At 46.1% G+C, this 15,000-nt stretch overlaps 1 protein-coding gene across 1 annotated transcript in view; it reads left to right on the top strand.

Moving 5' to 3' along the window:
• The window catches only part of shisa8b (shisa family member 8b), a 54,184-nt gene that overhangs the window by 24,392 nt on the left and 14,792 nt on the right, over positions 1-15,000 (top strand). The window contains 1 exon segment of the mRNA XM_056297595.1: positions 4,100-4,224. Within this exon segment, the coding sequence (XP_056153570.1) occupies positions 4,100-4,224 (125 nt within the window).

The following is a 15,000-nucleotide window of genomic DNA, read 5'->3' as shown; positions in this document are numbered from 1 at the left end:
TCAACGCTATCTCAGGGGAGTGTGTGTGTGTGTGTGTGTGTGTGTGTGTGTGTGTGTGTGTGTGTGTGTGTGTGTGTGTGTGTGTGTGTGTGTGTGTGTGTGTGTGTGTGTGTGTGTTCATGCAGGGGGACCAGGTGTTTAGGGAAGCCCTCTCGTGAGATCGGTGTTTAGCCCCAGATCATCAGACATCCCCCACAGATGAGGATGTTTGTGTCCTCCTCATTTAGTGAACACTTTGGCATGTCTGAGAACGGCTGCACTGAGATAAGAGAAGAGATAAAAGAGAGAAGAGATAAGAGAACAGATAAGAGAAGAGATAAGAGAAGAGAAGAGATAAGAGAACAGATAAGAGAACAGATAAGAGAAGAGATAAGAGAAGAGAAGAGATAAGAGAAGAGATAAGAGAAGAGATAAGAGAAGAGAAGAGAAGAGAAGAGAAGAGATAAGAGAAGAGAAGAGATAAGATAAGAGAAGAGATAAGATAAGAGATAAGAGAAGATAAGTGATAAAAGAAGAGAGAAGAGAAGAGAAGAGAAGAGAAGAGATAAGAGAAGAGATAAGAGAAGTGATAAGAGAAGAGATAAGAGAAGAGAAGAGATAAGAGAAGAGAAGAGATAAGAGAAGAGATAAGAGAAGAGATAAGAGAAGTGATAAGAGAAGAGAGAAGAGAAGAGATAAGAGAAGTGATAAGAGAAGAGAAGAGATAAGAGAAGAGAAGAGATAAGAGAAGAGAGAAGAGAAGAGATAAGAGAAGTGATAAGAGAAGAGAAGAGATAAGAGAAGAGATAAGATAAGAGAAGAGAAGAGATAAGAGAAGAGATAAGAGAAGAGATAAGAGAAGAGATAAGAGAAGAGAAGAGATAAGAGAAGAGAAGAGATAAGAGAAGAGATAAGAGAAGAGATAAGAGAAGAGATAAGAGAAGAGATAAGAGAAGAGAAGAGATAAGAGAAGAGAAGAGATAAGAGAAGAGAAGAGAGAAGAGATAAGAGAAGTGATAAGAGAAGAGAGAAGAGAAGAGAAGAGAAAGAGAAGAGATAAGAGAAGAGATAAGAGAAGAGATAAGAGAAGAGATAAGATAAGAGAAGAGAAGAGATAAGAGAAGAGAAGAGAGAAGAGATAAGAGAAGTGATAAGAGAAGAGAGAAGAGAAGAGAAGAGAAGAGAAGAGAAGAGAAAGAGAAGAGAAGAGATAAGAGAAGAGATAAGAGAAGAGAGAAGAGATAAGAGAAGAGATAAGAGAAGAGATAAGAGTCGAGATAAGAGAAGAGATAAGAGAAGAGAAGAGAAAGAGAAGAGAAGATATAAGAGAAGAGATAAGAGAAGAGATAAGAGAAGTGATAAGAGAAGAGATAAGAGAAGAGAAGAGATAAGAGAAGTGATAAGAGAAGTGATAAGAGAAGAGAGAAGAGAAGAGAAGAGATAAGAGAAGTGATTAGAGAAGAGAAGTGATAAGAGAAGTGATAAGAGAAGAGAAAAGAGAAGAGAAGAGATAAGAGAAGTGATAAGAGAAGATAAGTGATAAGAGAAGAGAGAAGAGAAGAGATAAGAGAAGAGAAGAGAAGAGATAAGAGAATAGATAAGAGAAGAGATAAGAGAAGTGATAAGAGAAGATAAGTGATAAGAGAAGAGAGAAGAGGAGAGATAAGAGAATAGATAAGAGAAGAGAAGAGAGAAGAGATAAGAGAAGAGAGAAGAGAAGAGAAAAGAGAAGAGAAGAGATAAGAGAAGTGATAAGAGAAGAGAAGTGATAAGAGAAGAGAGAAGAGAAGAGATAAGAGAATAGATAAGAGAAGAGAAGAGAGAAGAGAAGAGATAAGAGAAGAGAAGAGAAGCGATAAGAGAATAGATAAGAGAAGAGAAGAGATAAGAGAAGTGATAAGAGAAGATAAGTGATAAGAGAAGAGAGAAGAGAATAGATAAGAGAAGAGAAAAGAGAAGAGAAGAGATAAGAGAAGTGATAAGAGAAGATAAGTGATAAGAGAAGAGAGAAGAGAAGAGATAAGAGAAGAGAAGAGAGAAGAGAAGAGAAGAGAAGAGAAGAGAGAAGAGAAGAGATAAGAGAAGTCTACAACACCGGCGTGTCTCACTTCTTTATGTTCATTCTACCAAAGATGGCTTCTTTCTTATTCTTACCAAAGAAGCCACCACAGTTCCACAAGCCTCCATTGTGTTTGTCCCCCTTCGCATTTTAATCCTGCATCTATTTTGACATGGTACCACTGTACACACACACACACACACACACACACACACACACACACACACACACACACACACACACACACACACACAGTCATTCATTCATTCAATATCAACCACTTCTCCGGGGTCGGGTCGCGGTGGCAGCAAGCTAAGTAGGCCACTCCAGATGTCCCTCTCCCCAGCAACGCCCTCCTGCCCCTCCAGGGGGGTCCCAAGGCGTTCCCAGGCCAGATTGGACATATAGTCCCTCCAGCGAGTTCTGGGTCTACCCCGGGGTCTCCTCCCAGTTGGACGTGCCCGGTAAATCTCCAAAGGAAGGCGCCCAGGAGGCATCCTAATCAGATGCCCGAACCACCTCAACTGGCTCCTTTCGACGCAAAGGAGCAGCAACTCTGCTCCGAGCTCCCTCCGGATGTCCGAGCTCCTCACCCTATCTCTAAGGCTGAGCCCAGACACCCTACGGAGGAAACTCATTTCAGCCACTTGTATCCACGATCTCACCCTTTCGGTCACTACCCAAAGCTCATGACCATAGGTGAGGGTTGGAAGGAAGACTGACTGGTAAATTGAGAGCTTTGCCTCCCCACTCAGCTCCCTCTTCACCACAACGGTCCGGTACAACATCCACATTACTGCGGATGCTGCACCAATCCGCCTGTCAATCTTCCACTCCATCCTACCCTCACTCGTGAACAAGACCCCGAGATACTTAACTTGAGACAACAACTCATCCCCAACCTGGAGGGAGCAATCCACCATTTTCCGGTAGAGAAGCATGGCCTCAGACTTGGAGGTGCTGACTCTCATCCCGGCCATTTCACACTCGGCTGCAAACCGCCCCAGTGCGCGCTGGGGGTCGTGTTCTGATGAAGCCAACAAAACCACATCATCTGCGAAGAGCAGAGAAGCAATTCTGAGGTTCCCAAAAAGGACACACTCCTCACCTTGGCTGCACCTTGAGATCCTGTCCATGAATATCACAAACAGAATCGGAGACAAGGGACAACCTTGGCGGAGTCCAACACCCACCGAAAACGCGTTTGACTTTGTGCCGAGAATGCGGACACAGCTCTCACTTTGGTTATACAAGGACTGCATGGCTTGTAGCAACTGCCCCGGTACCCCATACTGCCGCAGTACCCCCCCCCCCACAGAGTTCCCCGGGGTACACGGTCGTAAGCCTTCTCCAACTCCACAAAACACTCATGTAGACTGGCTGGTCAAACTCCCATGCCTCCTTCCGCACTTCCGCAAGGGTCAAGAGTTGGTCCCGTTTTTCCAGGGCCAGGACGGAATCTGCGTTGTTCCTCGTGGATCCAATGTTCGCCATTCAGTCGGAGCCTCCTATCCAGCACCCTAGAGCAGTGTTTCTCAACCCAGTCCTCAAGGAACCCCTATCCTGCATATTTACTTTGCAACCCTGAATAGGTACCTGTTTGTAGTTATTCAACCAATCAGCAATGAATTTTGTCAGACGTTGCACACCTTGCATAATTAAGTGCTGCGAGATGATTGGTCGAGTAAGTACAAGCAGGGCTACCTATGCAGGGTTACAGTGAAAATCTGCAGGATAGGGGTTCCTTGAGGACTGGGTTGAGAAACACTGCCCTAGGGTATGTAGTGTATACTACAGACACTGGTATGCCTCTTAAAGTCGGAGGCTGGCAGAAGATATCAGTTCAAGATGAGAGCTTTGTTTTTTTAGGGATTTCCCGAGGGAAGGTGGAGGCGATGAATCCTCCACACACGTACACGAATAGTGTTTCAGTGATGAACTCTTCACTTGCAACCTGCATCATTAATTTCTCTGTCTGTCTGTCTGTCTGTCTGTCTGTCTGTCTGTCTGTCTGTCTGCCTGTCTGTCTGTCTGTCTGTCTGTCTGTCTGTCTGTCTGCAGGACTCTGTCGGAGCTGCTGAAGCAGCCGGGAGTTGAAGGGTCGGCGGGTGATGCCGGTGTGAACAGCTCCCCTATGGACGGGAGAACCAACGGCATCTCAGCCCGAATGCTCCGCAGCCGCAGTGGTAAGTACATGCAAGGACACACGCACGCACACATGCGCACAGAAAAAGGCTTCTGCATGTGCATACACACAATACAAGCGCATGTAGACGCTGACACAGATACCTTCATACCAGACCGGTCGCCTCCTCTTTACGTGTGTATGGACACGCTTCTGCAAGCCACTTATACGTGTTCATTGACACGTATCTCACAGATGCCGCTAGGGGCGCCCTGTAGCCTACTAGGTCTGTCATGACCACGGTCGTGACGCAATAGAAAGTCAAAAATATTGAACAAAGATGGCGGAGCGAATGTTCCTGACTGCTGTCTTTGCCAACTTCTCCCAGAAAGCACAGCTGTTTAACCTCGTCAGTGACGTCTGTCACCGCTTTAGAGTGACATACACGCTCCCAATGTCCCTTTTGATGACACTTGTTACACTTCCTGTTCATTGCAGGACACTTCCGCTCATCGGTGTGCTGCGTCTTGCCGCACCTCCCGCATTCGTCTACTGCGTTGGTTGCAGGACCGCTGCCGCCATGACGTTGTCCGCCCTTTTTCTTGCGCCCCCCAGTGGCCAGAAGACGGGATTGCGGCCCCAGTGGCAACTAATACGTGTCCATAAACACGTATTTCGGTCTCGCAAAAACGTGTCCTCTGACACGTACGTATTGTGACGTAGTGTAGCTTCATACAGACACATGCATAGACGGACACACAAGTTAAAACTCTGAACTTTGAACCCCGTTTGCCGTCGAGCTTTCAGAGTGCTTTTCTGTTGTTAACAGCAAAGTTAACTACGACCAGCAATTTGGGCTTGGTGAGCATCCCACCAATTTAGATTCCCTTTACATACACGCTTACTTAGCCGACATTTAAACTCGGCTTGAAGTGCCTTGCTCGTGGGTGCACTGAGGGCAGTCAAGGAAGAAAGTCTGTCACTCATGTTTGCGTCGCGCATTTTCCCAGCCAGCGATTCAGACTGCTCGACCCCAAGACCGTCTTTTAATAATCCAGGAACATTGTGCTAGACGGTGGGAGGACCCTCTACAAGCGGCCGTGTCGAACCCAGGTTTTGATACCCGACCCGACAGCAACCCAACTACAAACCGTCGAATTCTCCATAGGCGAAAACAGAGCACCGCACCGGAAGCAGAGCAGATTAGACCCATCGTCCATACAAGAACTTCCACAGAGGCATGTACATTACTCTGAGGCAGTGCTGGTATACGCCAGATGTAACATAATATGTAGGATGTAATATAATAGGTAGGATGTAACTTAATAGGTAGGATATAACATAATATGTAGGATGTGCCATAATATGTAGGATGTAACTTAATATGTAGGATGTAACACAACATGTAGGATGTAACATAATATGTAGGATGTAATATAATAGGTAGGATGTAATATAATAGGTAGGATGTAACTTAATAGGTAGGATATAACATAATATGTAGGATGTAACATAATATGTAGGATGTAACTTAATATGTAGGATGGAACATAATATGCAGGATGTAACTTAATATGTAGGACGTAACTTAATATGTAGGACGTAACATAATATGTAGGATGTAACAAAATATGTAGGACGTAACAACATATAGGACGTAACTTAATATGTAGGATCTAACTTAATACGTAGGATGTAACTTAATGTGTAGGATGTAACATAAGGTGTAGGATGAATATGTAGGATGTAACTTAATATGTAGGATGTAACTTAATATGTAGGACGTAACATAATATGTAGGATATAACATAATATGTAGGATGTAACTTAATATGTAAGATGTAACATAATATGCAGGATGTAACTTAATATGTAGGACGTAACTTAATATGTAGGATGTAACATAATATGTAGGATGTAACAAAATATGTAGGACGTAACAACATGTAGGACGTAACATAATATGTAGGATGTAACATAATATGTAGGATGTGCCATAATATGTAGGACGTAACATAATATGTAGGATGTGCCATAATATGTAGGATGTAACATGATATGTAGGATGTAACTTAGTATGTAGGATGTAACATAATATGTAGGATGTAACTTAATATGTAGGATGTGCCATAATATGTAGGATGTAACATGATATGTAGGATGTAACATAATATGCAGGATGTAACATAATATGTAGGATGTAACTTAGTATGTAGAACGTAACATAATATGTAGGATGTAACTTAATATGTAGGACGTAACATAATATGTAGGACGTAACATAAGGTGTAGGATGTAACATAATACGTAGGATGTAACATAATATGTAGGATGTAACATAATATGTAGGATGTGCCATAATATGTAGGATGTAACATAATATGTAGGACGTAACATAATATGTAGGATGTGCCATAAAATGTAGGATGTAACATAATATGTAGGATGCACCATAATATGTAGGATGCAACATAATATGTAGGACGTAACGTAATATGTAGGATGTAACTTAATATGCAGGATGTAACTTAATATGCAGGATGTAACATAATATGTAGGACGTAACATAATATGTAGGACGTAACTTAATATGTAGGACGTAACTTAATATGTAGGACGTAACATAATATGTAGGATGTAACTTAACATGCAGGACGTAACTTAATATGTAGGATGTAACATAATATGTAGGACGTAACATAATATGTAGGATGTAACATAATATGTAGGCCGTAACTTAATACGTAGGATGTAACTTAATATGTAGGATGTAACTTAATATGTAGGACGTAAAATAATATGTAGGATATAACATAATATGTAGGATGTAACATAATATATAGGATGTGCCATAATATGTAGGATGTAACATAATATGTAGGACGTAACATAATATGTAGGATGTAACATAATATGTAGGACGTAACATAATATGTAGGATGTAACATAATATGTAGGACGTAACATAATATGTAGGATTTAACATAATATGTAGGATGTAACATAATATGTAGGATGTAACTTAGTATGTAGTATGTAACTTAGTATGTAGGATGTAACATGATATGCAGGATGTAATATAATATGTAGGATGTGCCATAACATGCAGGATGTAATATAATATATAGGATGGAGTCCGGTCTGCCTTAACAGAGATACTGAAATATAGATCTATGAAGATGCAGTGGGAGGGGGGCGTTATGATGTATATTGCATAGTAAAAAACGATGGGGGGTAGTTGGATCGTCATCCCCAAGTAGAACACATGAATGCTTGGTGGATGGTATACTACAAAGGCTCACACACACACACACACACACACACACACACACACACACACACACACACACACACACACACACACACACACACAATAGCTATGTTAATGTAAGCACGCTGCATACCCCACTGAGGGCATGTGCCAGTTGCATACATTCAGAGACAGGGGCGTGAATGCAGCACACGTTTGCGTGGCGTGTGCGTGTGCGTGTGCGTGTGACGTGCACGGCATGGCTCGTTTGGGAGAGGTGGAAGGTGGTAGGGCAGTTCATGCTGTTTGTGTTCAGACTGTTGATTGTGTCGCTTTGTGGCGAAAAGTCATCGAGCCAATTTTTTTGCAAGGTCTCCGGGGGATGGCTGTGTGTGTGTGTGTGTGTGTGTGTGTGTGTGTGTGTGTGTGTGTGTGTGTGTGTGCTGTAAAGCCTCTTGAGGCAAATGTGAAAGTGGGGATATTGGGCTATGCAAATAAAATTGACTTGAGGTTCATATGGAGGAGTGAAACATCTCACCCCTGCACGATTACACTCACACACACACACACTTCCACCAGTCTGTCTGTCAGCAGCTTAACTGCCCGCTCCCCCTAATCTCTCTCTCTCTCTCTGTTTTATTTATCTATTTATTTATTTTACTCCCTCCCCCCTTTTTCTCCCAAATTGTATTCGGCCAATTACCCCGCTCTCTGAGCCGTCCCGGTCTCTGCTCCACCCCCTCTGCCGATCCGGGGAGGGCTGCACACTACCACATGCCTCCTCCCATACATATGGAGTCGCCAGCCGCTTCTTTTCACCTGACAGTGAGGAGTTTCACCAGGGGGACGTAGCGCGTGGGAGGATCACGCTGTTCCCCCCAGCTCCCCCCTCCCCCCTTGAACAGGCGCCCAGACCGACCAGAGGAGGCGCTAGTGCAGTGACCAGGACACACACCCACATCCGGCTTCCCACCCGCAGACACGGCCAATTGTGTCTGTAGGGACGCCCGACCAAGCCGGAGGTAACACGGGGATTCGAACCGGCGATCCCCGTGTTGGTAGGCAACGGAACAGACCGCCACGCTACCCGGACGGCCGCTAACCACTGCTCCACCCTATACGAGTAGTATTCAGTGCTCCCAGATGACCGTCGGGTGTCTTTATCTGCGAATGTCCTTCTCGATAAAAACGCTTCATCGGGGAGCACGTGACTCCAACTGTTCTCCATCCAGGCCGCTTCCAGAGGCGACGGACGAGCGGCGTGCAGGAGGCATATTGACCGGCATTGGTTTTTCCAGAGGAGCGGCTTCGGAAAAAGTCACGCTCACTAGCAGACGGAGGGATCGAGTGCAACTCTGTAAAGGAAAGTAGTGATAACCTCGCGTAAACCACACTTTCTAATTAACGTCCAAAATCCGGGGCAATTACAAGGATGACCAATGTCCAAGTCAGAGTTGTTGTGCGAGATCTACATCTGCTGTTTCTTCTCTCAAGACGACCGAAGATACAAAGCGAATATGTGATACTATGAGTCACAACAGCAACAACAACAAAAAAACAACACAATGAAAAAGGGCGTAGAGCAAAAACCAATGACCTACTTATGGAAAAAAAAACAGAATAAGATTTCACCTTCATTTCTCCACATTTCTCAACCCAGTTTTGCTTCTGTCCTTTGGGTTTTTGGCTCTCAGACATGTTTCTGCAAAACGTCCTGCTCCACCTCCTCCATCGGTGGCTTTAAAATGCTGAAGCAGTTCTATTCTTCTTGTTTGCTTGGGAAATCTGCTCCTCTCCTCGCCGGCCATGGAGGATTCGTCTGCTTGTTTGCTAAGTGACCATACCAGAAATAACGGCGAGGGCTCGTGTGTGCGAGCGAGACAGGAACACGTGAAGACAGACCGAAAGACACTCCTGAAGGTCTCGGTTCTTTGTTTCTTTGCAAACGTGAGAGGGTTGGTTTTAGCTTAGCTTGTTCATATTATTATTATTATTATTATTATTATTATTATCGTCGTCATCATCATCGCCATCATTCCGGTTCCAATTTAGAGATAAGAAGTAGGTGCGTGCCCCTTAATTCATTATTCTCATTTGCTAAAATCATGTATAAAGCAAACAGAGGAAAACAGAACTCTCTCACACACACACACACACACACACACACACACACACACACACACACACACACACACACACACACACATACACACACACACACACACACACACAAACTAGAACATGAACGCTCATGACCAGCCCTGTCTTCCATCTTCACTTTCCCATCTCTCCGGTGGGTGCTGAGGTACGGGCATATGACGTGGCACATGTCAAAAACGACATTAAAGATGTTATTGTTGGTAACGCTCCTTATTTCAGAATCAGAAACACTTAATCTGTCGTTTCATTTCATGCACCTGCACACATGAAATGAAACGAAACATGGATTCCCCCAGCCCACAGCAGCGCAACACAAAGACAAAAACTGCAAGAACACATATATCCAAACTAACACATATCCAAACTAAACAAAACCAAAACTCCCTGTCCAGGAGAACTGACTATTGGAACTGCCGGTCTGCATGGGCTAGCAGTTAGCTTAGCCTGCCCCGCTTCCACGTCCTGTCAGACCGCCCTCGACACACCTCCTCCCCGCACTCCACGTGACAACATCAAAAACACCACAGTCAACACCAGGTCAGGCCGCCGCCAAGACCGCCCACGGTGTTACCAGAACTGCCAGTCTGCATGGGCTAGCAGTTAGCTTAGCCTGCCCCGCTTCCACGTCCTGTCAGACCGCCCTTGGTGTTTCCTCTTCGGGCACAGCTCCAGCCAGGGCCGTGGTCCCTGGGCCCACCAGACGCAGCAGACCAGGCTCTCCCAGCCGACCCAGCGCCAGCTCTCCCAGCCATCAAACCAAGACACACTTAGACGCAGATATGGACAAAGGCACTAGATGGCACTGGGTGAGGCCGCCGCAAACGTGAATTCGCGCCACCATCTTCCCACACCGGAAGTGGGGGAAAAATGTGCACTCTATCCTTTGCGTCCTTAGAAATGGTTGCTTAAAATTTGCTTGACAGTATGGAGACCTAGCAAGGGTGTGTCTGTTTCTACCAAAGGCCGTCTTCCTCTTGTTTTCAGAGAGACATCCAGATGTGTGATTCTCTCTCTCTCGTTCTCTCTGCGTGTCTGTCTGCTCTCTCAGATACGATATAAATACAACATATCGTATAAAGATACTATCAATGATGCAGTCCATGCATGTCCCCATCAGGACCGTTAGTCCCGTCTCATTACAGCGTGCGTGCACGGCAGAGGCGGCGTTATGCAACTCATTAAGCGGCGCTCTGTCCCTCTTTATCCCCACTTAAGAGGGTCCTGACGTCCACAAGTCCTCTGGTGATGTTCAATGGGCTGACTAAGACGTGTAGCCGTGACAGAACTCCCTAAATTCCAGCCGATCAAACCTCAGCTCGCTCTGCTAATCCTCACCTCGCCTTGCAGATGTTTACGGCAATGGTCTGAACAAAAACACACACACACACACACACACACACACACACACACACACACACACACACAACACGCACTAATATGCACACATATTCCTTTACGCCATAATTGAAACTTTGGACCCTCAGAGAGGCTTTAACTGTGCACACCACATCACTAGCAGGTGTTACCTGCATCATTCTGTATGTGTGTGTGTGTGTGTGTGTGTGTGTGTGTGTGTGTGTGTGTGTGTGAGAGAGAGAGAGAGTATAATTGCATGCATAAAAGAGAGATCAGAGGCAGTCATGTCACGCAGCCATCAGAGGCACGCAGCAGCTCTTGAACGCCAGGGAGAATCACAATCAGTGCTGCAGCCTAAGTGCTAAAGCTAGCTGGCTAGCTGCTAGGTAGCATGCGCTAACACGTAGCGTGCAACACCCCTGATGCTTAAGTGCGTAAGTGAACTTTTACTTGGAAGGAACTCTTTTTAAACTGGAGTGCCAAAGTGCGTCACGGTAGTAACGAGGACGGCAAAACAGATGAAATGATTAAACATCTGCAAACACGCATTCATGTGCACACGTGCACTCTTACTAACACACACATGCATTCGTACACACACATCTTACACACATGCATTCATACACACACATCTTACACACATGCATTCATACACACACACCCAGCTGTCAGTCAAACTAATTTCTGAGGAGGAGTAAGAGCATCACGAGGATGACAATAATAATCATTAGCAGCAAGAGACGGAAGGGGATGATGGTAGTGAGGAGGATGAGAGCGATGAAGATTATAATGAAGTTGGGGGGGGGGCAGAGAGGTGAGGAGGAGGAGGAGGAGGCGAAAGATGACGAAGACCAGGAGTTTTCATCATAATCCTCTAATCTGGCGCATGCTGAGGGGTCAGCGTCACTGGATTAGCCGGATGATTTTCTCGTGTTTGCACACACACGCACCCACACACACACACGCACACGCACACGCACACACACACACACACACACACACACACACACACACACACACACACACACACACACGTGTTAATCTACAGCACACTTCAACATGTGAAACATCTCCCCAGCTAATCAGCTTAAACCACACAACACAGCACACAGCTGATGAGGTGTAACGCATGTGTGTGTGTGTGTGTGTGTGTGTGTGACTGTGTGTGTGTGTGTGTGTGTGTGTGTGTGTGTGTGTGTGTGTGTGTGTGTGTGTGTGTGTGACTGTGTGTGTGTGTGTTAGTGATTAAGGTGGAAGCTTAAGTGTAAAGGCTAACTTCTGACATTTCTCCTCCTCTGCTGTGATTTGAGAAAGAGAAGGGGGAAAGGAAAGTGGCTTAATTTAAATGTGCATGTGTTTGGAGCGAGGGAGTGAGGGAGCGAAAGAGGAGAGAGTGAGAGGGAGTGAGGGAGAGAAAGAAGAGAGAGGGAGAGGGAGTGAGAAGAGAGAGAGAGTGAGGGAGAGTGAGGGAGAGTGAGTAAAGAAGAGAGAGAGGGAGTGAGAAGAGAGAGAGAGGGAGTGAGAAGAGAGAGAGAGAGTGAGAAGAGAGAGAGAGTGAGGGAGAGTGAGTAAAGAAGAGAGAGAGGGAGTGAGAAGAGAGAGAGAGTGAGAGAGAGTGAGGGAGAGTGAGTAAAGAAGAGAGAGAGGGAGTGAGAAGAGAGAGAGAGGGAGTGAGAAGAGAGAGAGAGAGTGAGAAGAGAGAGAGAGTGAGGGAGAGTGAGTAAAGAAGAGAGAGAGGGAGTGAGAAGAGAGAGAGAGTGTGAGGGAGAGTGAGTAAAGAAGAGAGAGTGAGAGGGAGTGAGAAGAGAGAGAGAGGGAGTGAGAGAGTGAGGGAGAGAAAGAAGAGAGAGGGAGAGGAGTGAGAGGGAGAGGAGTGAGAGGGAGAGGGAGCGAGAAGAGAGAGGGAGAGGGAGATAAAGAAGAGAGAGGGAGAGGAGTGAGAGGGAGAGAAAGAAGAGAGAGGGAGAGGGAGTGAGAAGAGAGAGAGAGTGAGGGAGATAAAGAAGAGGGAGTGAGAGGGAGTGAGAGGGAGTGAGAGTGAGGGAGAGTGAGTAAAGAAGAGAGAGAGGGAGTGAGGAGAGAGAGAGGAAGTGAGGGAGGGAGAGAAAGAAGAGAGAGGGAGAGGAGTGAGAGGGAGAGAAAGAAGAGAGAGTGAGGGAGAGTGAGAAGAGAGAGAGGGAGTGAGGGAGAGAAAGAAGAGAGAGGGAGAGGAGTGAGAGAGAGTGAGGGAGAGTGAGTAAAGAAGAGAGAGAGGGAGTGAGGGAGAGAAAGAAGAGAGAGAGAGGGAGTGAGGGAGTGAGGGAGAGAAAGAAGAGAGAGGGAGAGGAGTGAGAGGGAGAGAAAGAAGAGAGAGTGAGAGGGAGTGAGAAGAGAGAGAGAGGGAGTGAGGGAGAGAAAGAAGAGAGAGTGAGAGGGAGTGAGAAGAGAGAGAGAGGGAGTGAGGGAGAGAAAGAAGAGAGAGTGAGAGGGAGTGAGAGAGAGTGAGGGAGAGGGAGTAAAGAAGAGAGAGAGGGAGTGAGGGAGAGAAAGAAGAGAGAGAGAGGGAGTGAGGGAGTGAGGGAGAGAAAGAAGAGAGAGGGAGAGGAGTGAGAGGGAGAGAAAGAAGAGAGAGGGAGAGGGAGTGAGAAGAGAGAGAGAGAGGGAGTGAGGGAGAGAAAGAAGAGAGAGTGAGAGGGAGTGAGAAGAGAGAGAGGGAGTGAGGGAGAGAAAGAAGAGAGAGTGAGAGGGAGTGAGAAGAGAGAGAGAGTGAGGGAGAGTGAGGGAGAGTGAGTAAAGAAGAGAGAGAGGGAGTGAGAAGAGAGAGAGAGGGAGGGAGGGAGGGAGGGAGAGAAAGAAGAGAGAGGGAGAGGAGTGAGAGGGAGAGAAAGAAGAGAGAGTGAGGGAGAGTGAGAAGAGAGAGAGAGGGAGTGAGGGAGAGAAAGAAGAGAGAGGGAGAGGAGTGAGAGAGAGTGAGGGAGAGTGAGTAAAGAAGAGAGAGAGGGAGTGAGAAGAGAGAGGGAGAAGAGAAAGAGGGAGAGAGAGAGAGGAAGAAGAGTGGGAGAGAGAACGAGTGATGAAGACACTATTAATTTGCATGTATGTGAGTGAGTGTGAGAGAGGGGGGGGAGGGGGGAGAGAGAGGAGGGGGAGCAGGGATGGGTGAGAGAGGCTGGTGGTCCACATGCGTGTTTGTGATTAGCACGCAGTGATTGTGCAGCCATACGCCTCTTAGAGCCGTCACTCACTGTTGTGATGACAACGCCTTTGTGTTTGACGTTTTGAAGCTCTCTCTCAGACACACACACACACACACACACACACAGACACACACACACAGTTCTTGTGCTTGTGTATCAGGCACATGAGAACTTGTCGTTCTCTCCTAAGTGACCTCCGTAGGCATGTTTTGTGTGTGTCTGTGTCAGTAAGTGTTAATCAGGTTTTGTGCGGTTGTGAGTGTCGGTGATGGTTTGTGTGTGTTTATGTACCTACATATATATCGGTCCATGCAAGCATATGTGAATTGTACGTGTGTGTGTGTCAGAATACTTTAGTATGTGTGTGTGTGTGTGTGTGTGTGTCCGCGAGTATGCATATTTGTGATTTGTGTGTATGTGTGCAACGTGTGAGTTAGTGTCTGTAGTTCGGTGTGTATGTGTGTGTGTGTGTGTGTCCCCCCCCCCCCCGGGGCTGCTAGCCAATGCCCTGGCTGCATCAGTGGGCCGCATCATTAATGCTAATAGACAGCATCTCACTCTCACAGCTCGTCTGTCCGGTGTTCATTAGCCGCAGTTCATTTAGCAGGAGACAGGTTGGCCGTCAGGGCGAGGCCTCTTCCCCACCTCCCCTCCACCAAGGTCACCGTCACCAGGAACACGGACGTGTTCTCAACCTGTGTGGCCGCATGTGTCCTATGTGTGCTATGTGTGCTATGTGTGCTATGTGTGCTATGTGTGCTATGTGTCCTATGTGTGCTATGTGTCCTATGTGTGCTATGTGTCCTATGTGTGCTATGTGTGCTATGTGTCCTATGTGTGCTATGTGTCCTATGTGTCCTATGTGTGCTATGTGTCCTATGTATGCTATGTGTGC

Source organism: Lampris incognitus, chromosome 17 (assembly GCF_029633865.1).
Source record: "Lampris incognitus isolate fLamInc1 chromosome 17, fLamInc1.hap2, whole genome shotgun sequence".
Lineage (NCBI taxonomy): Eukaryota > Metazoa > Chordata > Actinopteri > Lampriformes > Lampridae > Lampris > Lampris incognitus.
This window is presented reverse-complemented; position numbering and strand designations above follow the sequence as displayed.